This window comes from Haliotis rufescens, unplaced genomic scaffold (assembly GCF_023055435.1).
Source record: "Haliotis rufescens isolate VD_foot unplaced genomic scaffold, xgHalRufe1.0.p SCAF_8, whole genome shotgun sequence".
Taxonomy (NCBI): domain Eukaryota; kingdom Metazoa; phylum Mollusca; class Gastropoda; order Lepetellida; family Haliotidae; genus Haliotis; species Haliotis rufescens.
Genome location: NW_025964372.1, coordinates 3,786,683 through 3,811,602, shown reverse-complemented (window position 1 = coordinate 3,811,602; position 24,920 = coordinate 3,786,683). Strand labels below are relative to the sequence as shown.

Sequence of the window (24,920 nt, the reverse complement as noted above, 5' to 3'; positions counted from 1 at the left end):
AATTCCAGCCTAGTTCGGCAAGGGTGGAAACCGAAATTTACTCCCTTGCCTCGGGACGATGGCTGGAAAGACCTGGGGTGCGACACTGACGTGTATGACACTGTGTTGTGTGTGTGTGACTGTTCAATTTGTGACACTGTGACGTGTGTGTGACAGTGTGGCGTGTAGGTTACCCATGTGAATGAGGTGTATGAATTATGTTGCTACATTCGCGAAACTCCGACCCGTGAAGGTCCGGGGTGGAATAGGTCTTCAGCAAACTATGCTTGTCGTAAAGGACGACCTTGCTTGCCGTAAGAGGCGACTAACGGGATCGGGTGGTCAATCTCGCTAAATTGGTTGATGCATGTCATCGATCCCAATTGCGTAGATCGATACTTATGATGTCGATCGACTCGATTATTTACAGACCGCTGAGTGCGGCGTTTAACAACAAACATACAAACTTTCGTCACCTTCTTACATTGCAACAAACAACAACGAAAGGTGACGGGCACACGTTTAATGAACGCTACATCCGTGGTTTGGACTTGTCTTGCTATCAAGGTCCACCGTCAGGCTCGTAGTGAATCTGACAATAAATCACATCATTTTTAACAATTTGAAACGGTGAGTTAAACTCCTAACTCATCGGCAATGTTTCAAGCATAAAGAAACGGACATTGTGAATCAAGGGTTACTGTAAGGTGGGACACAAAACCCAGTGAATACACTGGAACGTGGATATAACGAACTACAGGGGACCGGGGAAATCAGTTCGTTTTATACGTTGTTCGTTATATCAATATTAGTTCAGATCTACAGATAAGCAGCGTATTTGCGTAAAATACCCCAAATAAATATTCAAAACCGAATTACAGTAAACTACGTTTATAACGAACACGCTTAGAACGAACTGACGGATATAACGAACTTATTTTTCAGTCCAGACCATTTGTTGTATATATGTTGCATGTGTGCTTATAACCAACTACGGTTATTACGAACTAAAATTAATGGCCCCCTCGAGTTTCTTATAACCGTAGTTTCCTGTACTTTCAATAACTTGCGTACAGAAACGGATGCCTTAAATGAAAAACTCAAATGTGTAAAAACAGTTCGCGTAAATACCCAATGAAGCGTTTTCAGCATGCATACAAAGGAGCTAATTTCCGAAACACAATTTACTTTCCGAGTCGAGCCTTTATATTTGAAACAGTTAAATACATCTAAAACATTATTTCATTTTTTTTAAATTTTAAAATGTTCACTAATTTTGGGGAAAAGCCAATAGAGTGATGAATAGATGAGTGAAAAAATATTGGTTACCCTATGAAAACTAATAACCCAATTTTAATAGAAACCCAAGAGTAAAAATTCAATTGCTCAAAAAGTTATCTGGAACTCTGTTTGTTGATAGTTGTATCAAGAATAGTTGACAGAAACGGTATCTTTTGACCTAAGCACAGTTACATGTAAGAAGTGACTTGAATGTGTTTTGCGTTTATATAACTACGTCAACAACAATACCTTCACAAATTGCTTATTTAATCATTAACACACAAAAAATGCAGGCAGCAATACGAAATCCGTAACATCGTTCAATGCAACAGAAACCCCGCTCATTTTATTTTCAACCAATTAAGAAACAGCTGTCCGTGGCTTAATGGGCTTTTTCGGCCCATGGAAACAGAAAAGCAAAGTGCTTTATTAAGTGCTTATTGTTTTTACAATAAAAAAAAACTTTTTTTAACTAGGACATTTGAAATCACTTTTTATATTATTCGATAGAATACCAACTTCCACCAAATAAGCGCAGAGTTGGGGTCAATAAACTGCGATCACTGAGATTATACATATGTTTCTTAGGACCCATGATGGGGCAGGAAATGTATGTGCAATCATTAGTTATTGGAGAGCTGTACATATCCATTGTCAGTGATATGTATGAAGCAATGTAGACCTATATATATAAAAGTAAGGGAGTCTACAAAAAACTATAGACCAATAACACTGAGTAAATTATTTACATCTGTATTGAACAATAGACTGACTAAATATTCAGACTCATCTTCGAAGTCGCAGAAGTACAAACAGGGTTTAGAAAAGGTTATTCATCTTTTGATCACATTTTTAAATTGTTTTCTGTTGTACAGCAATTGAAATCTCAAAAATGAAAATTCTTCTGACTTTGAAGACGCCTTTGATTCTGTCTGGAGAATAGGTCTGGAGCAAACTACACATATGGAATCTCTTGTAAATGGCTCACATTTATTCAATCAATGTACAGTGGCATCAAATAATGTCTACCAAGCAATGGTCACACAGCTGAATATTTTAAATGTAGTAAGGGCAAAGAATATGAAAATACTATTATCCTACAAAACAACAATCTTCAGAATGCTGAAGAGTATAAACTTTTTGGGGTGATATTCTATTTAAAAACTTTCGCAAACACTAAAACATTACAATGTGAAAAAGGCCTTAAAGCTATGAACTTTATACTATCAAACGCCACATCGTAACCTTATCTCTAAGTACCCAACTAAAGCTGTTTGGTGTCATTGTAATTCCTATTTTAACATACGGTTCAGGAATTTGGGGCTTTGAAAACTTAAGAATGATTTAAAATGTTCACTTGACTTTCAAAATAAATATATATGTTGTATGATGAAAGTGGAAGAAAACCTTTATATATTGATATGTACCCTAAAATGATCACCTATTGGGCAAAATATTTAAGTAGAAAATCATCAAAACTCTTCTGTCACGTGTACACAGTTCTACTAGGTTCTTTTGTGAAAAATATTAATGATAAAACAGAAAATACGTGGCTCAATTATATTAAAAATATTGTTTTCCGGACAGGTAATCTCTACATCTGGACTTCTCATACAATAGGGAAAAAAACAAATACCTGAAATTAAAATAAAATAATGGTTTGAAGACAAATATATTCAGAACTGGAGATCTGACATAAACTCCACATCTGAGGGTCAATTCTATAAGATATTCAAGGATACTATTGAAAATGAATTTTATTTACATATTCTGCCCCCAAAAATGTAATTTTCATTTTAATACACATCAGACTTTCAAACCACCGACAATAACATGAGTTTGGTCGGTGGCACCGAAATACCGAAATGTCGCTATTACAGTTTAACAACAGCATAACAAAGATGTTGTCATCCATACCATGTTTGTCTACTTATGATATTGGGGGATTAATATCTCTATTTATTTGTTTGCGAATATTTTGTAGATATAAGAAAAAAATATTTCCATCATACTATCTAAAGAGACCTTCTATGTTCAATATGATAAAATTATTTAAAAGTTAAAATATAGAGTATATTTCATGTGTCGAGTGAAATATCATGTTTCTCTCATCGAGTGACGTGGGGGGAGGAGATATTGAGAGATATGGGAGAAACCTGATATTTCACGAGATACATGGAATATCCTATTTATTATACACTTTTTGTGTAGTTGTCTCCCGGAAAATTAAAATATTTCATTCATCTTCCCGAAGGCAAGGGCATCAACTGACTATAAAAGTCCAGTTTCAACCCTTGCTGAACAAGGCTGGAATTATGGACCTAGCATCAACTGATATTTTTTCAAATCTTAAATGTTTTTAATCTAGGTTTTAACGTGATTTGATACACTTCGCAAAGTAAGACCCGTTTTATTACAATATAGATTTGGATTACCGATAAGATCGTCTTCATTGGGCGCCGCCATTTTGTTTGAAGTAAATGCACGTGATATGAGAGATGGAATCTGATTGGTCAATAGGAGGGACATAGAAGGGACATAACTCAGAATAGCCACTGGTGCCGCTACTATTGAGTCTAGAAATTCCAATCTAATTCGGCAAGGATGGAAACTGGACTGTTAGAGTAGGTTAACGCCCTTGCCTCGGGAAGATGATCCCATCAACCCAAAAATATTTACTAAGTTTTCGTTTCCCCAGCAGTTTACTCACTCACCCATTAGTTCAACAGGTTCTTGGCGACTTGGATGAGTTGTTCGATGTCCGCAACCGTCTCTTCAGCAGCATTCTTTGCCTCAACAGCCTCGTTCTCGACATCGTTCACATAGTTGAGTATCAGGACCTTTTCATCAGCTGGAATGAAAGTGTCGAGTGAAAGTTTTTGGTTTAACAGGATCTATAGCGTTTCAACCATACCACGATGTCATTCGTCACCACTCGCCCCTTTCCGTAACCTGTAAGAAGACTCGTCCCCTAATCGATGAATGTTATGTGCTCAAATACGACAAACTAATCAGAATGCGCGTATGATTTCAAGTTCTTCTTCAAAGAATCCCTCATATATAATTTTTGATTTTACATATGTATTGCATATAAAAATATACCCAAGACACAGTTAAATGTGTTCAATCATACTGTATAATACCTTATGTCCCGAAGTGTCTTAAATTGCATCTGGAATATATATGACATATGGGAAATTTGCGTGAATCATTACGCAACGAGTTGACAATTGTTTTAGTTATGCCCGTTTGCGCTTAGACGGAACCTAGTCGCAAAAAATGGCCACGAGAGGGGCACGAGTCGCTATTCGGCTTGTCCCGGAATAACACGAGTTGGTCACGAATGACCACAAGGTTGTGTTGGACGACAATCCCAAGTGATGCAGATCCAGTCTCATTAAAATCAGACCTAAGTTCTCGCTGCCGAACCTGGATTCGAACCCAATCATAGGTTTCTGGCGTTCTCAAGGAACACAACTCTGCATAGCGAATTGCGGCACCTTAGACGACGTGCCCCCCTTGGCATATCGAAGAGGACAAGTGTCTCTGTCACCCGTAGTACAAAAGGTAGTGACTTATTCACTCACTCAAGTAACTTACCAGTGAGCGTTTTCCCATTGTCGTAATAGTAGCTAGACGATGGCGAGTAGTAGTAGCTTGAGTAACCATAGTAACTGGACGAGGGGGAGTAGTAGTAGCTTGAGTAACCATAGTAACTAGACGATGGAGAGTAGTAGTAGCTAGAGTAACCATAGTAACTGGACGAGGGGGAGTAGTAGTAGCTAGAGTAACCATAGTAACTGGACGATGGAGAGTAGTAGTAGCTTGAGTAACCATAGTAGCTAGACGATGGTGAGTAGTAGTAGCTGGAGTAACCATAGTAACTGGACGAGGGGGAGTAGTAGTAGCTTGAGTAACCATAGTAGCTAGACGATGGTGAGTAGTAGTAGCTGGAGTAACCATAGTAACTGGACGAGGGGGAGTAGTAGTAGCTAGAGTAACCATAGTAGCTGGACGATGGTGAGTTGTAGTAGCTTGATGAACCATAGTAGCTAGACGATGGTGAGTAGTAGTAGCTGGAGTAACCATAGTAACTGGACGAGGGGGAGTAGTAGTAGCTAGAGTAACCATAGTAGCTGGACGATGGTGAGTTGTAGTAGCTTGATGAACCATAGTAGCTAGACGATGGTGAGTAGTAGTAGCTGGAGTAACCATAGTAGCTAGATGATGGTGAGTTGTAGTAGCTTGATGAACCATAGTAGCTAGACGACGGAGAGTAGTAGTAGCTGGAGTAACCATAGTAGCTAGACGATGGTGAGTTGTAGTAGCTTGATGAACCATAGTAGCTAGACGACGGAGAGTAGTAGTAGCTGGAGTAACCATAGTAGCTAGACGATGGTGAGTTGTAGTAGCTTGATGAACCATAGTAGCTAGACGACGGAGAGTAGTAGTAGCTGGAGTAACCATAGTAGCTAGACGATGGTGAGTTGTAGTAGCTTGATGAACCATAGTAGCTAGACGACGGAGAGTAGTAGTAGCTGGAGTAACCATAGTAGCTAGACGATGGTGAGTTGTAGTAGCTTGATGAACCATTGTAGCTAGACGACGGAGAGTAGTAGTAGCTTGATCCGTAAGCTGAAATTTAGGAAAAATGTAGTGTACAGAGGTATATAGGGCTGAGCAGCCAAAAGCAAACTTCGTCACGATCTAGCCGTGTTCACCAATGCAGCAATCTGCACCCATCCTCATCTTGTTACTCTGAACCTAACAATGTCAGATGTCCCGACTATTTGCTGTAGTTATGCTCTATATATGCATATAACGAACTACGGCTATAACGAACTAAAATTACTGGTCCCTTTGAGTTCGTTATAACCGTAGTTTACTGCATGTTGCTTGATTTGTAATTACGTTAGAGCTTAGCATGGCATCAAAATGTTAAATTTATGGATGTTATGTCAAAGAAAAAGCATTGTGTTAAAGTTTAGTTGTGTTAACTGTACGTATGTCGGACACACTAAACGAAAATTCAATTCACTTTCAATGCAGTTTAAGTTGCAAAGTTTACATTTTCGTAAATTACAAGGTGTATTGAATTGATGCCCATGCTCAATCTCCAGGTCGTGACAACGTGTGAGTGAGTGAGTTGGGTTTAACGCCGCTTTTAACATTATTCCAGTTATATCGCGGCGTGTCAGCTTAATGTGGGAAGAAAGCCCGAAGTGATGCAGGTCTCAGACGTTTACCACTTCGGTGAAACCCACGAACACGGGTATGGTGCTGACAAACCTAGAAACATAATCGGGGCGAACCGGGATTCGAACCCACAATCATAGGTTTCTGGCGTGCCCAAGGGACGCAACTCTGCACAGCGAATCGCGGCGCCTTAGACGACTGGGCCCCCCGTGCCCTTCGTGACAACGTAAACAAAAACGAAAAAGAGCAATTTCAATTTACTTTTTGTTTTTACAATTTATAGAAACTTTATATGTTGCATGTTAGGACATGTTTTAACTTGCAAGTAAATCACTGTGCCAAATTTGTTGGAAGGTATCCTTTACACGTTGCTGAAACACATTGAGAATTCCATTTTTCGCTACCGTGCATTTAAAATAACCATATATTTTTCCAAATCTTAACCTTCACAGACAATTTCTTAATTTTGTAAACCAATTTACTCGACCTTGTTCATCATATAAGCACATCATATCAACCATTGTTGGGTTAACGACACTGGGGTAGTGTCAAAATATTTAACCAATAATTTGCACATTTTAACATAGCATATACATGAATGGGGTATCGTCCACACTTACCGTACACTGCGGTGTTCGTGGCAGACAGTTTTAAATTAAAAAAACGTTTCCATGCGTAAACTTGTACCCTATCCAACGTTTCTACCTTTTCGAACCCCCAAACTTCCGCACAATACAAGAATACTGGCATTATCTTTGCCTCAAAGATTTGAAGAAGAAATCTGTTGAAAAAGGTTGCAACGAGTGTAGACTTCAGCCGTTTTAGGCCAATTAAGCCTATTGTGAATACATAAACTCAAATAGGTGTAAAAAGGAACAACTTCAACTAATTCATTTATGAAAAGCTGAAACAGGAACGGGCTCAGCACACAACCTTGTCTACCACCAATAGAACAATCAGACGCACCAGAGATGTAGTTTTAGGCCGGACACAAGATTTTACATCTCAGGTGAAGTAATAACGATAGTGTACGTACATGCTTGTCTCTTCAGCCGAGAGTTGTCCTTGAGGGAGTTGATAAACTTACTGTCCTGAAAACAAGAACGACAAGACTGATGCAGATTTATAGTGCTAGCCCATTGAGATACATTGCCTGGGTTTTCCATGAATACCCCACTTAGACACAGTATAATGACTCCGAGCCGACCAGTCCTTGTTTTAGCCAGGCAGGGTAACAACAAGTACCAGATCTTTTGGTGTGACGCGGCCGGGGTCGAACCACCGATCTTTAGTTAAAACGCAGCAATACCTCTGAAGTCCTGATCAAAGGGGATTTAATCCCAAATACCCGCTCACGCATTACACCCAGACTCCACTCTCTCATTACACCCAGACTCCACTCTCTCATTACACCAAGACTCCACTCTCTCATTACACCAAGACTCCACTCTCTCATTACACTAAGACTCCACTCCCTCATTACACCCAGACTCCACTCTCTCATTACCCCCAGACTCCACTCCCTCATTACACCCAGACTCCACTCTCTCATTACCCCCAGACTCCACTCTCTCATTACACCAAGACTCCACTCCCTCATTACCCCCAGACTCCACTCTCTCATTACACCAAGACTCCACTCCCTCATAACACCCAGACTCCACTCTCTCATTACCCCCAGACTCCACTCCCTCATTACACCCAGACTCCACTCTCTCATTACACCCAGACTCCACTCTCTCATTACACCCAGACTCCACTCTCTCATTACCCCCAGACTCCACTCCCTCATTACCCCCAGACTCCACTCTCTCATTACCCCCAGACTCCACTCTCTCATTACCCCCAGACTCCACTCTCTCATTACACCCAGACTCCACTCTCTCATAACGCCCAGACTCCACTCTCTCATTACCCCCAGACTCCACTCTCTCATTACCCCCAGACTCCACTCCCTCATTACCCCCAGACTCCACCCCCTCTCTTCACCGCTGGACTTCAGAGAAACTGACCTGAACCTCGCCCGTTGCAAGGGTGAACAGCAACGCCACAATCAACGCTTGGGAAACCATGGTTGTTGATTTCGGAAACATCTGATTGCAATTACTGTGAAATGGACACTTTTATATATGAAATGTACACGATCAATGATATAGACTTATGCCTGCCACCTGCAGACACCTGCGCGTTTCGACAGGGATCTCCAGTATCCTGCAATCTGATCAAACTCCTTCAGACAGCTGGAGGGATGCTCTGAAACCTGGTCCAACAACGCTCGTGTTATTTACCACTTTCCAATAAGTTTCAGTACGTATTAAAGTTCCATGGACCTCTCCTTCTCAGATATAACGCCATCATGTCACGAACTGGACTCAGTTGACGCCTTGTGGTCTAAAGCCTACTCATATCATATGGCTGAATATACACTATTTGAATATTAATTCATATGCTTTATTGACACAATTATTAAACAGAAGCAGGTGAATCTAATGACGTTGTTTATCTGTTCTGTCAGATAACGATCAGCAAATCAATGTTTTGGCATTTAATACTTTCATCAGTTTCTGTTTTAAGATTATTTTAATGAAATTGTTTATGAGTAAAACAAAATATAAAGATTCCACTGATTGTCTTTTAAGACAAGATGCTGACTTGTTTTTGCAAGTGATGATATATTCAGACAAGATGCTGACCTTTATCTGCAAGTGTTGGAATATTATATATTAAAAGACACGAGGGTGAGATTCTATTCATTTCCCTGTCTGACATCAGTGTTAAACTGGTATCTCAGTGGGCTAGCACTATAAAACCCCTACTATTCCGGACTAGTGCAAGCCGCACAAATGTATTATTCAAACAATCAGTTACCGGATATGTAGGTGAGTGAGTGAGTGAGTATGGTTTTACGCCGCTTTTAGCAATATTCCAGCAATATCACGGCGGGGGACACCAGAAATGGGCTTCACACATTGTACCCATGTCGGGAATCGAACCCGGGTCTTCGGCGTGACGAGCTAACGCTTTAACCACTAGGCTACCCGACCGCCCCGTGATATGTAGGTGAAGAAGAGGTAACCTCTGTTAATACTTGACTGGTGAAGATCCGGGGTAGAATAGGTCTTCAGCAACCCATGCTTGCCGTAAAAGGCGACTATGCTTGTCGTAAGAGGCGACTGACGGGATCGGGTGGTCAGGCTCGCTGACTTGGTTGACGCATGTCATCGTATTCCACTTGCGTGCATCGATGTTCATGATGTCAGTCACTGGATTGTCTGGTCTGACTCAAATATTTACAGACCGCCGTCATATACCTGGAATATTGCGGCGTTAAACAACAAACAAACAAACAGATTTTAATACGTATTCCATAGGGGGCACGCTAAGCAGAGTTGCGTCCCTTGGGCACGCCAGAAACCTGTGATTGTGAGTTCGAGTCCGGTTCGCCCCGATTATGTTTCTAGGTTTGTCAGCACCATACCCGTGCTCGTGGGTTTCACCGAAGTGGTAAACGTCTGAGACCTGCATCACTTCGGGCTTTCCTCCCACATTAAGCTGACACACCGTTTTATAACTGGAATAATGTTAAAAGCGGCGTTAAACCCAACTCACTCACTCACTTATTCAACTAACAGTGGTTTACCATCGACAACACGTTGTGAACCTTGATAAACCGAATTAATCAATCCTATAACGTCATTGCTGCCTATGCAGTTTGTTATGACAGTAAATCAAATTAATTATTTCGCTCTATTCAATAGAATTTGTTTACTAATTAGTAATACCATTTTAAAAATAAACAAATGATGTGAAATGTTCGGTTTCAATTTCGAAAATTTCGAATTTGTCATAAGAATAATGAGTGGGAACAACACTTTGTGAAAACTTTTGTTTTTTATCGAACATGCATACTTAAAAAAACACGCTTTGCCGGTCAACTAAATTAATCATATGTCAGCTGGTGCCTACGTCATAGGCCGGTGAGTTATAAAAGAGCTCCTCTTCTCCTGGTCTGAAGCATAATCCAGAATGAAGCGCTTTTTGCTGGTGGCGAGTCTTCTCGCCTTGGGCCTTGTGAGAGCTGACGATGAAAGAGCAGAGGTAAATTATTTGTTTATTTGTTGTTTAACACCACACTCAGCAATATTCCAGCTGTATGACGACATATTCGCCTTTTAAGGGTTGCTGAAGTCCTATTCTACCCAGGATCTTCACGGTTAGAGGAAACAGTTTTGTAGATAACTACCAATGCATCTGTAATAAGCAAGGTCGTGTTATGTCCCATCATCACGTGGGGGGGGGGGGGTTGTCAAGTCACCTATGCAGAGTTGTGTCCCTTTGGCGTGCAAGGATCCAGTGATCGTGGGTTCGAATCTCCTGATTGTGATCCTCTATGTGTCGACACCATGTTATTATTCGTGGGTTTCACCAAAGAGCTATCTCATTTAAATTAGATCTTAGTTCGTGCTAAATCTTGAGGATATATCATTTCAGGTCACGTTAGCGTCGCTCACCAGATCGAGAAGGTGGCGGTCGGAATGTGTTGTCTGCTCATACAACCTCGAAATGGTTAACTCGAGACTGGTTACTTTTCACGATTAGATATTTGTCACCTACAGCTACAAAACCACATCTTTAAACCACGGGCCTGATTTTAAAAAAAAACACAAAAAAAACACAGAGCAACTTTGTAATTTTTGTAGCAGACAGTTTCTTTTTTTCAACTGCCTGAAGTATATTTTTATTTTCTTCAAGACAACATTTTTTTTTTTCCAAAAAGAGTGAGTAGCTTTTGGCAAAATTCCAGCAATATCACGGCGGGGGACACCAGAAATGGGCTTCACACAGTGTACCCATATCGGAAATCGAACCCGGGTCTTCGGCGTGACGAGCGAACGCTTTAACCACTAGGCTACCCGACCGCCCCTTTTCAAAAAGAGCCCAGCCTCCTCCTGACGTGACCTGTAATGGGATGTCCTCACATCTTTGTACATCGGTAGCGATAACTAAGATCTGATTTTAAATATTGAGACCTGTATCACCTTTGGTTTCATTATGTTTGTTTGTTAAACGCCGTACACAACAATATTCCAGCTATATCTGCAAATAATCGAGCCTGGACCTGACAATCCAGTGATTGAAATCATGAGCATCGATCCACGCAATTGGGTTACGATGACATGTATCAAACAAGTCAGCGAGCCTGATCACCCGATCCCGTTTGTCGCATCTTACGACAAGCATAGTCGCCTGTTACGGCAAGCATTGGCTGCTGAAGACCTATTGTAACCCGGATATTATCATTCGGCTGCAAACGCCAGATACCACTTGACGCATGCGCATAGCTATTTGGAAAACAGAAACCTCATCCCAGGCCACTATGACATATGTCCATCACAAGTAAAATTCAATCGACTATAAGTAACAAACATCTTAAGCTCATTAAAATTAGTGCAATTTTTTTTTTTTTAAATCTGCCTTTATTATGTATGATACATCTTGTATTGAGATAGTACAACATTTGTCCCACTTGTCAGTGTGCAAAGGGGCACGGGTGGCCCAGTCGTCTAAGGCGCCGTGATTCGATGTATAGAGTTGCGTCCCTTGGGCACGCCAGAAACCTATGATTGTGGGTTCGATGCGACGTTAAATTTTAACTCACTCACTCACTTTGTGGCCATTGATACTGAATAAACCTCTTCTTCTTCATCTTCTTTTGATACGTACTAATATAATGATGTCTTGCTAAGCCCACTAGTTTGTTCGATTTAATATCCAAATGGGTGGAGTTTTTATCCCTCCGAGTAAGTAAACAGTTTGTGATGATAATAAGATAAACAGAGTGAGTGAGTGAGTGAGTGAGTGAGTGAGTATGGTTTTACGCCGCTTTTAGCAATATTCCAGCAATATCACGGCGGGGACACCAGAAATGGGCTTCACACATTGTACCCATGTCGGGAATCGAACCCGGGTCTTCGGCGTGACGAGCGAACGCTTTAACCACTAGTCTACCCGACCGCCCCGAGTGAGTGAGTGAGTGAGTGAGTGAATGAGTGAGTGAGATTAAACCAAACTCACCTTCTTGTATCGTTCTGTTTTCTTGCCACAGACTGTCGAGAAGGACGACGCTCGTCTGAAGCGTGCAGCATGTACGTAGTCACGTCTCTCGCATAATCAATGAATAATTCATATTACATACAGATTTTATCTAAAAATGTAAATTGTCTCCGAAATGTCTTGAAAAAAACAATCACGTTTCAGAATGTTTAAAAAAAAAAAACGGTCAAAAAATGACATTGTTGTAATTTTCATAGTTTTAAATAAAAATGTATATATCTTAAGTTGTAGAACCACTTTCACCCTTATAGGTATATGTGTATCAGCCTACCGACCCAGTTGTTTTCTAACAGTTTCATAAAATGAATTTATACCAAGTTCAGCTGACCTTTCAATTTCTCTGATGGTATTCTTTTAGTTGGACCATTTTTATTTTCGGGACATGTTATTGTTCACGTAAATAGCGAACTGCGAACACTAAACTGATTTCAGGAATCCTCGTCGCTCGTTACATCCAGAGTGACTGTAAACAATTAGTTAGTTCGTTATATCCGTCAGTTAGTTATAAGGGTGGTTGTTATAAACGTAGTTTACTGTACGTGTCTTATTGCAGGGTATACGACAACGGCCTTCCCGTCGTGGAACACGGATCAGTCTGTCAAGTCCACAACACCCTACCCGTACAAATCTTCTACAACCAAACGGAGTCAAGCACGTAAGAATTGAGAGAGAGAGAGAGAGAGAGAGAGAGAGAGAGAGAGAGAGAGAGAGAGAGAGAGAGAGAGAGAGAGTCCGAAGTTTAGACCGCCTTCGTGGTCCAGAGCGGTAGAGCGTCCGCCCGGAGAGCGAAAGGTCCGAGGTTCGATCCCCGGCCGCGTCATACCAAAAGACGTTAAACGATGGTACTTGTTGTTACCCTGCCAGGCAGTCGGCAATAAGGGGCTAAAACAAGGACTGGTCGGCTCCGAGTCAGTATACTGTGTGGGGTATTCATGTTAAACTGCGGCATGGTATCTCAGTGGGCTTTTAATCGGCATCAGTCCGGACTAGTACAAGCAGCCACACACACGTGCATGCACGTCGCTATTTATAAGTGCAATAATCTTAGACGCGACGTTAAACCCCTTTTCACCCCGCCATGTTTTTTCATTGTCTAAGAAATCATCATTAATAAACATATCAGATGAGGCGAATTGTATATAGTTCAATATAAGTATATAGGTGTATGTATGTGCAATAATTTTGGACGCGACGTTAAACCCCATTTCATTTCACTCTTATAGGTATATGAGTATCAGCCACCCGCCCTCGTTGTTTTCTAAGAGTTTCAAAAAAATAATTTATACTACTTTCACCTGACCTTGATGATATTCTTTTTGTTGGACTTTTTTGATTTCCGATAGAGACATGTCATTGTTCACGTAAGTTATAAACTGCGGATGTACCAGGCTTTTTTAAGGGACCCTCGTCGCTCTCTACATGCAGACTTACCTTAACAATATGTGTCTTATTGCAGGGTATACGACAACGGCCTTCCCGTCGTGGAACACGGATAAGTCTGTCAAGTCCACAACACCCTACCCGTACAAATCATCTACAACCAAGAAACCTTGGTGGAAACGCGGCAAGCGGCAAGCATGTAAGGCTTCATATTGACAGGGTATACTGTACTGTCTCTAGGTCATCCCGAGGCAAGGAAATTAACTGACTTAAAAAGTCCAGTTCCCACCCTTGCCGAACGAGGCTGATATTTCCGGACTCGATAGTACTAATTATGTCCCTTCTCTGTCCCTCTTACTGACCAATCAGATTCCACCTCTCACATCACTTGCATTTGCTTCAAATAAAATGGCGTCGCACAGTCAAGACGATCTGATCGATAATCAATATCTATATTCGAGAGAGACATTCCAAAGTTGACAGTCAATGAATCAATTTCAGTGGTTTACACAAATAAAATAAAAAGGCATAACATTTTTAAAATTCCGATCAACTTATCCGATTCATATACGTATACGGAGACAGGTGATGTAGTAATTTCCATGCATTACCTCTAATTTCCAGTTCATGTAGTTCTTAAAATAATACATGATGCCATATTCTATCGGACCGCCTCCGTGGTCGTCGGAGTCAGTATACTGTGTCTGAGTGGGGGTATTCATGTTTAACATGTATCTCAGTGGGCTATAAATCGGCATCAGTCCGGACTAGTACAAGCATGCACGTCACTATATATGTGCAATAATTTTGGACGCGACGTTAAACCCCATTTCACTTCACCCTTATAGGTATATGTGTATCAGCCACCCGCACCAGTCGTTTTCTAACAGTTTCATAAAATGAATTTATACCAAGTTCAGCTGACCTTTCAATTTCTCTCATGGTATTCTTTTTCTTGGACCATTTTTATTTTCGAGACATGTTATTGTTCACGTAAATAGCGAACTGCGAACACTAAACTGATTTCAGGAATCCTCGTCGCTCGTTTCATCCAGAGTGACTGTAAACAATATGTGTCTTATTGCAGGGTATACGACAACGGCCTTCCCGTCGTGGAACACGGATACGTCTGTCAAGTCCACAACACCCTACCCGTACAAATCCTCTACAACCAAGAAACCTTGGTGGAAACGCGGCAAGCGGCAAGCATGTAAGGCTTCATATTGACAGGGTATACTTTGCTGTGTCTACATCTTCCCGAGGCAAGGGAATTAACTGACTTAAAAAGTCCAGTTCCCATCCTTGCCGAACGAGGCTGATATTTCCGGACTCGATAGTACTTATTATGTCCCTTCTCTGTCCCTCTTACTGACCAATCAGATTCCACCTCTCACATCACTTGCATTTGCTTCAAACAAAATGGCGTCGCACAGTCAAGACGATCTGATCGATAATCAATATCTATATTCGAGAGAGAGAGACATTCCAAAGTTTACAGTCGATGAATCAATTTCAGTGGTTTACACAATAAAATAAAAAGGCATAACATTTTTACAATTCCGATCAACTTATCCGATTCATATACGTATACGGAGACAGATGATTTAGTATTTTCCATGCTTTACCTCTAATGCCCAGTTCTTGTAGCTCGTAAAATAATCCATGGTGCCATATTCTATCGGACCGCCTCCGTGGTTTAAAGCGTGGTAGAGCGTCCGCCCGGAGAGCGAAAGGTCCGGGGTTCGATCCCCGGCCGTGTCATACCAAAAGACGTTAAACGATGGTACTTGTTAAACGATGGTACCCTGTCTGGCGCTCGGCATTAAGGGGCTAAAACAAGGACTGGTCGGCTCGGAGTCAGTATACTGTGTCTGAGTGGGGTATTCATGTTAAACTGCGGCATGGTATCTCAGTGAGCTATCAATCGGCACCAGTCCGGAGTAGTACAAGCATGCACGTCACTATATAAGTGCAATAATTTTGGACGCGACGTTAAACCCCATTTCACTTCACCTCACCATGTTTTCAGTATCTAAGAAAACAGCATAGATTGCAGGAGCTCTTTGTATGTAATACTGAATGCCTTGTTTATCAAAATATTTAGTGACAGACCCGTGAGGATCCGGGGTAGAATAGGTCTTCATCAACCCAGGCTTACCTGTACAGTAAACTACGGTTATAACGAACTCAAAGGGACCACTAATTTTAGTTCGTTGTAGCCGTAGTTCGTTATATGCATATATACAGCATAACTACAGCATATAGTCGGGATAAAAACGTTAGTTCGTTATATCCGTCGGTTCGTTATAAGCGTGGTTGTTATATACGTAATTTACTGTATGTGTCTTATTGCAGGGTATACGACAACGGCCTTCCCGTCGTGGAACACGGATAAGTCTGTCAAGTCCACAACACCCTACCCGTACAAATCATCTACAACCAAGAAACCTTGGTGGAAACGCGGCAAGCGACAAGCATGTAAGGCTTCATATTGACAGGGTATACTGTACTGTCTCTAGATCATCCCGAGGCAAGGGAATTAACTGACTTAAAAAGTCCAGTTCCCACCCTTGCCGAACGAGGCTGACATATCTGGGCTCGATCGTACCAATTATGTCCCTTCTATGTTCCTCCTATTGACCAATCAGATATCATCTCTCATATCACTTGCATTTGCTTCAAACAAAATGGCGTCGCACAGTCAAGACCATCTGATCGATAATCAATATCTATATTGTGATCATTCGGGTCGTACTTCGCGAAGTGCAGCAAATCAGGTGAACACCTAGATCAAACACATGAAAAGATTTGGAAAATATCTGTGGACGCCGGGTTGACGGTACACATGTTTTCCAAATCCTGCAATCGACCGAAATCAGTTGGATGCCGATTTCGTTACGCGATTTTGATTGGACTACGCATAGACTCGTTAGTCCAGCCAAAATATAAGTCCATAATTCCAGCCTAGTTTGGCAAGGGTGGAAACTGAACTTTTACAGTCAGTTAACTCCCTTGACTCGGGAAACTGTCCGTTCGCTTGAAGGCTTGTTATTTATGTAGGTGATTGCAATCAATCATTTGCACGTAAGTAGTAAAAAAAATATGCCATCTGTGAAGAAAGTTAGGATTGGTATGAATTCTTGGCACATTATCATGTCATGTATTATCTGATTATATCGCCGACTATACATTAATCATAGGGCTAAGCACGAGAATGTGTTTTATTAATCTTTTATTGATCGTGATTAGTTTTTTTTAAAGTTTGTGTCTCCGAAAATGCTTCAAAAGCCATAAATCGTTTACTGGGAGAAAAATAATATATCCTCATTTTTTACCAAAAAAGTTGTTTTCTAAACATGCTGGATGTTTAGCGGGAAGAAATTAGAATTATTTTACGCCTTTCAGTGAAGGCAAATGCCTTAAAGAATATTTGGGTGTGTTTGGGATCCTTTTTAATCCTTTTTAAAACTATATCCCTTCAGGCACCAGTCCAAGAATATGAAATGGTCGGTGCCTTAGGAAACTCATGCTAGAATATTTGTCGCCTCGCATTGAGGTCAATAGAAGTACCTTTATCTACCGATAATGTACCGGTTGTCGTTCTCCATCTATTCAGTGGCCTAAAATATATACTCATGCCTTTGGGGCATGGATGACCCAGTCATCTAAGGGGCCGCGATTCGGTGTGCAGGGTTGCGTCCCTTGGCCATGCCAGAAAACTATGATTGTGGGTTCGAATCCCGGTTCGCCCCGATTATGTTTCTAGGTTTGTCAGCACCTTACGCGTGTTCGTGGGTTTCACCGAAGTGGTAAACGTCTAAGACCTGCATCATTTCGGGCTTTCCTCCCACATTAAGCTGACACGCCGCGATATTACTGGAATACTGTTAAAAGCGGCGTTAAACCCAACTCGCCCAACCCACTACTCATGCCTTATTGTCGTTGTTGTTTCCTTACAGATTACACCGACAACCCCTACCAATATATGACCACCCAGTACCCGGATTATCTAACTACAAGCGGATACACGTACACCGACAATACTTACAACCCCTACCAATATATGACCACCCCGTACCCGTATTACCAAACCACAACCGGCTACCCGTACACCGACAATACTTACAATCCCTACCAATATATGACCACCCCGTACCCGTATTACCAAACCACAACCGGCTACCCGTACACCGACAATACTTACAACCCCTACCAATATATGACCACCCCGTACCCGTATTACCAAACCACATCCGGCTACCCGTACACCGACAATACTTACAATCCCTACCAATATATGACCACCCCGTACCCGTATTACCAAACCACATCCGGCTACCCGTACACCGACAATACTTACAACCCCTACCAATATATGACCACCCCGTACCCGTATTACCAAACCACATCCGGCTACCAGTACACCGACAATACTTACAATCCCTACCAATATATGACCACCCCGTACCCGTATTACCAAACCACATCCGGCTACCCCGCTTATCCCAACGATGGATACAGTGGTAAAGGTAATATTTCATCTTGTCACATTTTATCTTTTTGTGAGTGAGTGAGTGAGCGAGTTTATCAGCACTTCTCTTATATCTCTGCGTTGTATCTTGGTATGGGATGTGATATGGTATATGATGCAGGTTTGAGACGCTTTCTACATTGGTGAATTATGCGAAGATGGCCGACAAATCACTAATTATAATCAGGGGCTTCTGGGATTCGAACACACGTCATCGGATCCTGACATGCCAGGGGAACGCAACTCTGCAAGAAAACTGGGGAGCCAGACGCACTCTCACCCCTTAACGTTAGAAGTTCTAACTGGTATAAAGGCCGAATCCGGATTTATTCGTCAAGAAAACCACCGAACATGATACATTTAATACACATTCAGGCTCTTAGAGGGGCGGTCGGGTAGCCTAGTGGTTAAAGCGTTCGCTCGTCACGCCGAAGACCCGGGTTCGATTCCCGACATGGTTACAATGTGTATGTATGTATGTATGTATGTATGTATGTATGTATGTATGTATGTATGTATTACTGGTCCCGGCTGATTCTTACAGCACTTTGGTTATATTTCGATACTCTTGTACAAGAAGTACAGAAGCTCCTCCCGAGGAACCAGTAGTGCCTTAGGCAGTGCAGAGTGTAAAGTGACACGTGCACAGACATCCTGGGTATAAATGTGAAAATAACGCAAGTTCCAATTGAACAACGCCTTGTAAACGTCACGTGTCCAATATGCTCACAGCGGGAACAAAGGCCCAGCTGGTGAACGAGGTGCAGAAGCTGCTGCAGGAGGCTCAGGGTGCCTTGAGTGACGCTCAATCAGCAGCGGACTATGCGAAGCAGGTGAAGGGGGAATTCACGGCTTGAAGACACAAGGCGACAGCAGACGCCCGACGCAAGGTAAGGGAGACCGTCAAGTTGATATTTGATGTGGGCTATTTTCGAAGAAAGAAACATAATAATATAATTAATTCCAGAAAATACTTGGAAAAGTATTTTGCCCGAGGTTCTACAGAAAATAAGTTTATAAAATCGCCAGCCAAGGGGTTGGACAAAATCGTCTTGGGTTAGGTCTACCAGACTGTAAGTAATCTTCGAGGGACTCGCTACACTGACTAACCGCTCTAGTCTAACGATTTCCATCCATGTTATGTCATTGCCCTCCATTCAGTGGTGTATCTTTTTCGCTGTATTACCTTCCTTGGACAAAACCGTCTTGACTGATACTTGGTACAACTTGCCCGGATCCGTTATTGAGACACCCATGCTTCATGTGCCAAAAACATTTCTTATGTGTGTGGCACTTGTCCCATAATCGAGAAATTCCACTTTTTGATTTACCAAACATTCGGCCACCCTCGGATATTAACGTCCCCTCTCTATCGCACCCACAATTCGCCATTTTGTCTGTTGATTGAGATATATCTCGGGGGAATTTTAAAGCGTGTGCTCAGGCGCACGCACTTTGGCTTCTTTGTGCCCGTGCATCACGTAGTGTTCTTGCATTGTGACGACCCGTGAAGATCCGGGGTAGAATAAGTCTTCAGCAACCCATGCTTGCCGTAAAAGGCGAAAATGCTTGTCGTAAGAGGCGACTAACGGGATCGGGTGGTCAGGCTCGCTGACTTGGTTGATGCATTTCATCGATCCCAATTGCGTGGATCGATGCTCATGATATCAATCACTTGATTGTCTGGTCCAGACTCGATTATTTACAGACCGCCGTCATATAGCTGGAATATTGCTGAGTGCGGCGTTAAACAACAAACCAAACCAAACCAAAAGCATTGTGACATTTATTGTGATTAATGTTGCGTTCGGATGCAGCTACGGTATTGTTAATGTACACCTCAACGATAGCTACATTCAAATCATTAGTCACCTTACTTTTTGTCGGTAGAATATTACTGGTGTATTATTGTACAACTGTATAATTGTTAGCATGTAATCAGCATATGACGGACTAACAAATGCAGGCACTCTCTGCTGTAAAATCATTACTGATGTTGCAGAACCTTTTGACCATCCTTCTTGTAAAGTACACCATATTATTCTGCTTTTACAGATATGGACTTGACGATCACACCCAATTCGCAGATACACACTTGTTCTAAATGGCTGATAATAAAACGTTCATCTCTAACCTTTGTCTGTACGATATGTAATCAGAAACAACTGGACAATTGGCATTATCCGCATATTCCTACAAGTAAAGGGTCCAACCAAATGGTCGGTCCCTAAATGCCCACAGGTGTAACGGGTTCTTATTTAAGACGCACTCCAGTGGGTCAGGATCAGACAAACTAGCATGACATCACAAAATGCATGACATCGCAAACTAGCATGACATCACAAAGGACCCAAGTGTCACCCAAGTCGCGATAGCAACCGAACGACAGGCAGTAGCATGGTGGGAACTTCTAAACCAGGTCTCCACAGAGACAAGTAGTATATTCCTGGAGACCTGTTCTAACCCAGGTCTCCACAGAGGACAAACAGTAATGTCCTGAGGACCTACTCTAACCCAGGTCTCCACAGAGAAAAGCAGTATATTCCTGGGGACCTATTCTAACCCAGGTGTCCACAGACACAAGCAGTATATTCCTAAGGGACCTGTTCTAACCCAGGTCCCCACAGAGACAAGCAGTATATTCCTAAGGGACCTGTTCTAACCCAGGTCTCCACAGAGTGACAAGCAGTATATTCCTAAGGGACCTGTTCTAACCCAGGTCTCCACAGAGACAAGCAGTATATTCCTGGGGACTTATTCTAACCCAGGTGTCCACAGACACAAGCAGTATATTCCTAAGGGACCTGTTCTAACCCAGGTCCCCACAGAGACAAGCAGTATATTCCTAAGGGACCTGTTCTAACCCAGGTCTCCACAGAGTGACAAGCAGTATATTCCTGGGGAACTGTACTAACCCAGGTCTCCACAGAGTGACAAGCAGTATATTCCTGGGGACCTTTTCTAACCCAGGTCCCCACAGAGTGACAAGCAGTATATTCCTGGAGACCTATTCTAACCCAGGTCTCCACAGAGTGACAAGCAGTATATTCCTGGGGACTTATTCTAACCCAGGTCTTCACAGAGTGACAAGCAGTATATTCCTTGGGACCTGTTCTAACCCAGGTCTCCACAGAGTGACAAGTAGTATATTCCTTGGGAATTGTTCTAACCCAGGTCTCCACAGAGTGACAAGTAGTATATTCCTTGGGAACTGTTCTAACCCAGGTCTCCACAGAGTGACAAGCAGTATATTCCTTGGGAATTGTTCTAACCCAGGTCTCCACAGAGTGACAAGCAGTATATTCCTTGGGACCAGATATGTAACAGAAATTTGCATGAACAGAAAATAGTGTGCAATGGATTACCAAATCAGGCTCAGCCATAAATTTCTTCATCTAATTCAAGTCACAATTTCAAACAGAAAAACACAATATTTGTTTCATTTATTTTAAATTTTATTACTGGAAAACAAAACAAATGCAATTGTAGAAAAAAAAGATCAATAAAAAAAAGAATATTTAATGTTGAGTAATATTACCAAACATGCCTTCTACAGAACACATTCATGTATTCCTAACATGAGGAAAAGTTATCATCATTGACAGGCAATATATATTTATTAGAAAATGAACTTCAACAAGAAATCATCATTATATGAGATGGACAATTTAATGTAATTTCAATGTCTTCAACGTCTATCTCAAAAGCAAGAACAAGTTATATTTTTACATTCATATACAACTGGATCAATATTTTCGGACTAAAACATAATATAAACCTGTTACATATTTCACAAGTAACTTCAACAATTTAAACTTAAAATCAAAATGTCCAGATCATTTTGATTGTATGGTGTAGATTTGTGAACTTATTTCTCACACTGTGAAGAAAATGTCAGATCATTTCCTTTTGATTAAAGTTAATTATTTAAAAAACATGCAGGTCAACCTATAGTTGATAAGAGAGTCAAAACACTTAGCCCTAGTTTATTCATCTTCCCGAGGCAAGAGAGTTAACGGACCATTTAAGTCCAGTTTCCACCCTTGCCGAACTAGGCTGGTATTATGGAGTTACATTTTGGCTGGACTAACAAGTCTATGCATAGTCCAATCAAAATCGCGCAACGAAATCGAAATCTGGTTCGTAAACTGTTGCGCAGATTTTGTTTGATTGCAGGATTTGCAAAGCATATGCACTGCCAACTTGTAAACAGATATTTTCCAAACCTTTACATGTTTTTAATCAAGGTACTCGCATGATTTGATGCACTTCGCAATGTAAGACCTGTTTTATCTCAATATTGATCTTTATTATTGATCAGATCGTCTTGTCTGAAGCCGCCATTTTGTTTGAAACAAATGCAAGTGATGGAATCTAATTGGTCCATAGGAGAGGCTTAGAAGGGGCATAACTCATAATAACCACTGGTGGCGCTACTATCGAGCCCAGGAATTCCAGGCTAGTTCGGCAAGGGTGGAAACCTTTATAGTCAGTTAACTCTCTTGACACGGGAAGATGTAGTTTATTTGAATGGGACACTGAATCTTTAAGATAAAAACGGTACAGGTATTGCACAACTATTCTTAATATCACATACATTCAATACACAACACAGACCTGCTTCTTAATGCTTATGAAGTGTACTTCCACAGGCTTTGGATCAAATTAATTTTAATGATTTCAACATGACCTGGATAAAACACTGGACAACACAGCAAATACAAGCCTCAGGCTGAGTCAGTTGTGAAGGGTTATAGCCAAATATATCATAGTAACTGAACCTTGAGTGAATGACATTGTGGATACATCATTCTTCATAGTCTTACAAACATTCATGTTTGGTTGGATGTTTGTTTGTTGTTTAACACCCAATCCTTCGTCCAGCTACATGCTGGCAACCTGTAAAGTCTGGACAATCCAGTGATAGATGTTTGAGCAATCATCACTGCTGTTAGGGTAAGATGAAATTCAATGAAGTTTGTTTGCTTGTTGTTTAACGCCGCACTCAGCAATATTCCAGCAATATGACGGCGGTCTGTAAATAAACCATTCTAGGCCAGACAATCCAGTGACTGATATCATTAGAATTGATCTACGCAGTTGGGATACGATGACATGCATCAACCAAGTCACGAATCGGACCCCCTGATCTAACAAGTCACATTATATGACAAGCACAGGTAGACTGCATCCCTCTGAAGAGCTGGGCGACAGATCAGGTGGTCAGGCTTGTTGAACTGGCTGATGCACGTCATTATCCCAGTTGCGTTGCTTTCAGTGCAGCATTTAACAACAAAACAACAAACCAACAACAACATGCATACACAGAAGCATCCTGAGCCTGGTCATATGAATCTCAAGCTCTGCGTGTCTTCCAACCAGTTCCATATTCAACTGTTATTGTGTTAACAATTCTGTATTTACCAAAAATCCCGTTCATCATACAAATGTGAGGACACTGACTGCAAGTTTGAGCAAAGGTAGCAAATATTCACATCACATCCAAATTGGCTGAAATGCATTTCATTCAAATTAAGGCACAGACTAGCTCTACACCCATCTCCCAACAACCCTCTTCCCCAGCCCCCTGATGGCTGTCACATGACCCAATATGGCCATCACATGACAAAAAATGACCATTACATGAGCATGCACGGATGTCACATGATAATGTATTGCCGTCACATGACCCACATGACCATTTATGGCCTTCACATGACTATGTAAGGGTTGTCACATGAGCTCATCCTATCTTAGACATAAACTACATGAGTGCTACTTTTATATTATCAATTACAGATTCAAACAACCTGAGCCACAGCACACTAGATATTTAGAATAACTAGCTTTAATTTGTCTTCACCTGAACACTCTAAATTTCAAAGGCTGATGGAACTATGTTTTTAAAATATGTCATCAAAAGACCAGCTTCATCATCATGATCATGAGCTGTAATTGTAAAATCTGGCCCATGCCTACCAGTGGTTGATAGCATGAGCAACAACCCAGGCCTTCCATTGGTTGATAGCATGAGCAACAACCCAGGCCTACCGTTGGTTGATAGCATGATCGACCCAGGCCTACCATTGGTTGATAGCATGATCAATGACCCAGACCTACCAGTGGTTGATAGCATGAGCAACAACCCAGGCCTAACATTGGTTGATAGCATGATCAACGACCCAGGCCTACCAGTGGTTGATAGCATGAGCAACAACCCAGGCCTACCAGTGGTTGATAGCATCACCAACAACCCAGGCCTACCAGTGGTTGATAGCATGAGCAACAACCCAGGCCTTCCATTGGTTGATAGCATGAGCAACAACCCAGGGCTACCATTGGTTGATAGCATGATCGACCCAGGCCTACCATTGGTTGATAGCATGATCAATGACCTAGACCTACCAGTGGTTGATAGCATGAGCAACAACCCAGGCCT

General features: G+C 41.6%; 2 protein-coding genes across 8 annotated transcripts; one reads left to right on the top strand and one right to left on the bottom strand.

Moving 5' to 3' along the window:
* Nucleotides 1-487: 487 nt before the first annotated feature.
* Nucleotides 488-8,561, bottom strand: LOC124122372 (DNA-directed RNA polymerase II subunit RPB1-like). Its single transcript, XM_048389347.1, has 5 exons — nt 8,469-8,561; nt 7,493-7,547; nt 4,861-5,895; nt 3,975-4,111; nt 488-571 (listed from the first exon to the last, which is right to left on the bottom strand). The coding sequence occupies exons 1-4, from the start codon at nt 8,547-8,549 to the stop codon at nt 3,978-3,980; spliced, it is 1,305 nt and encodes a 434-aa protein (XP_048245304.1). The 5' UTR covers nt 8,550-8,561; the 3' UTR covers nt 488-571; nt 3,975-3,977.
* Nucleotides 8,562-10,460: 1,899 nt separating this feature from the next.
* On the top strand, nt 10,461-20,614 carry LOC124122369 (extensin-2-like). Of its 7 annotated transcripts, none has more exons than XM_048389351.1 (9): nt 10,461-10,554; nt 12,563-12,602; nt 13,124-13,225; nt 14,027-14,149; nt 15,038-15,160; nt 16,306-16,428; nt 17,907-18,479; nt 19,214-19,371; nt 20,537-20,614. In XM_048389351.1, exons 1-8 carry the CDS (start codon nt 10,483-10,485, stop codon nt 19,336-19,338), a joined length of 1,281 nt encoding a protein of 426 aa, XP_048245308.1. In that variant the 5' UTR covers nt 10,461-10,482; the 3' UTR covers nt 19,339-19,371; nt 20,537-20,614. The 7 variants fall into 7 exon arrangements, with proteins under 7 accessions (XP_048245308.1, XP_046341377.2, XP_048245309.1 ...); XM_046485421.2 differs by having other exon boundaries at nt 10,470-10,554; nt 17,910-18,479; XM_048389352.1 differs by lacking the exon at nt 13,124-13,225 and having other exon boundaries at nt 10,470-10,554.
* Nucleotides 20,615-24,920: the final 4,306 nt, after the last annotated feature.

What these genes read in the sequence shown, in the direction of transcription:
- LOC124122372 (XM_048389347.1), bottom strand. Translation starts at nt 8,549, where the DNA reads ATGTTTCCGAAATCAACAACCATGGTTTCCCAAGCGTTGATTGTGGCG. An exon ending in TTGCAACGGGCGAGGTTCAG is followed by an intron (nt 7,548 to 8,468) that starts GTCAGTTTCTCT and finishes TCTTGTTTTCAG; the next exon opens with GACAGTAAGTTTATCAACTC. An exon ending in TCGGCTGAAGAGACAAGCAT is followed by an intron (nt 5,896 to 7,492) that starts GTACGTACACTA and finishes CCTAAATTTCAG; the next exon opens with CTTACGGATCAAGCTACTAC.
- LOC124122369 (XM_048389351.1), top strand. Translation starts at nt 10,483, where the DNA reads ATGAAGCGCTTTTTGCTGGTGGCGAGTCTTCTCGCCTTGGGCCTTGTG. An exon ending in AACCAAACGGAGTCAAGCAC is followed by an intron (nt 13,226 to 14,026) that starts GTAAGAATTGAG and finishes GTCTTATTGCAG; the next exon opens with GGTATACGACAACGGCCTTC. An exon ending in ACGCGGCAAGCGACAAGCAT is followed by an intron (nt 16,429 to 17,906) that starts GTAAGGCTTCAT and finishes GTTGTTTCCTTA; the next exon opens with CAGATTACACCGACAACCCC.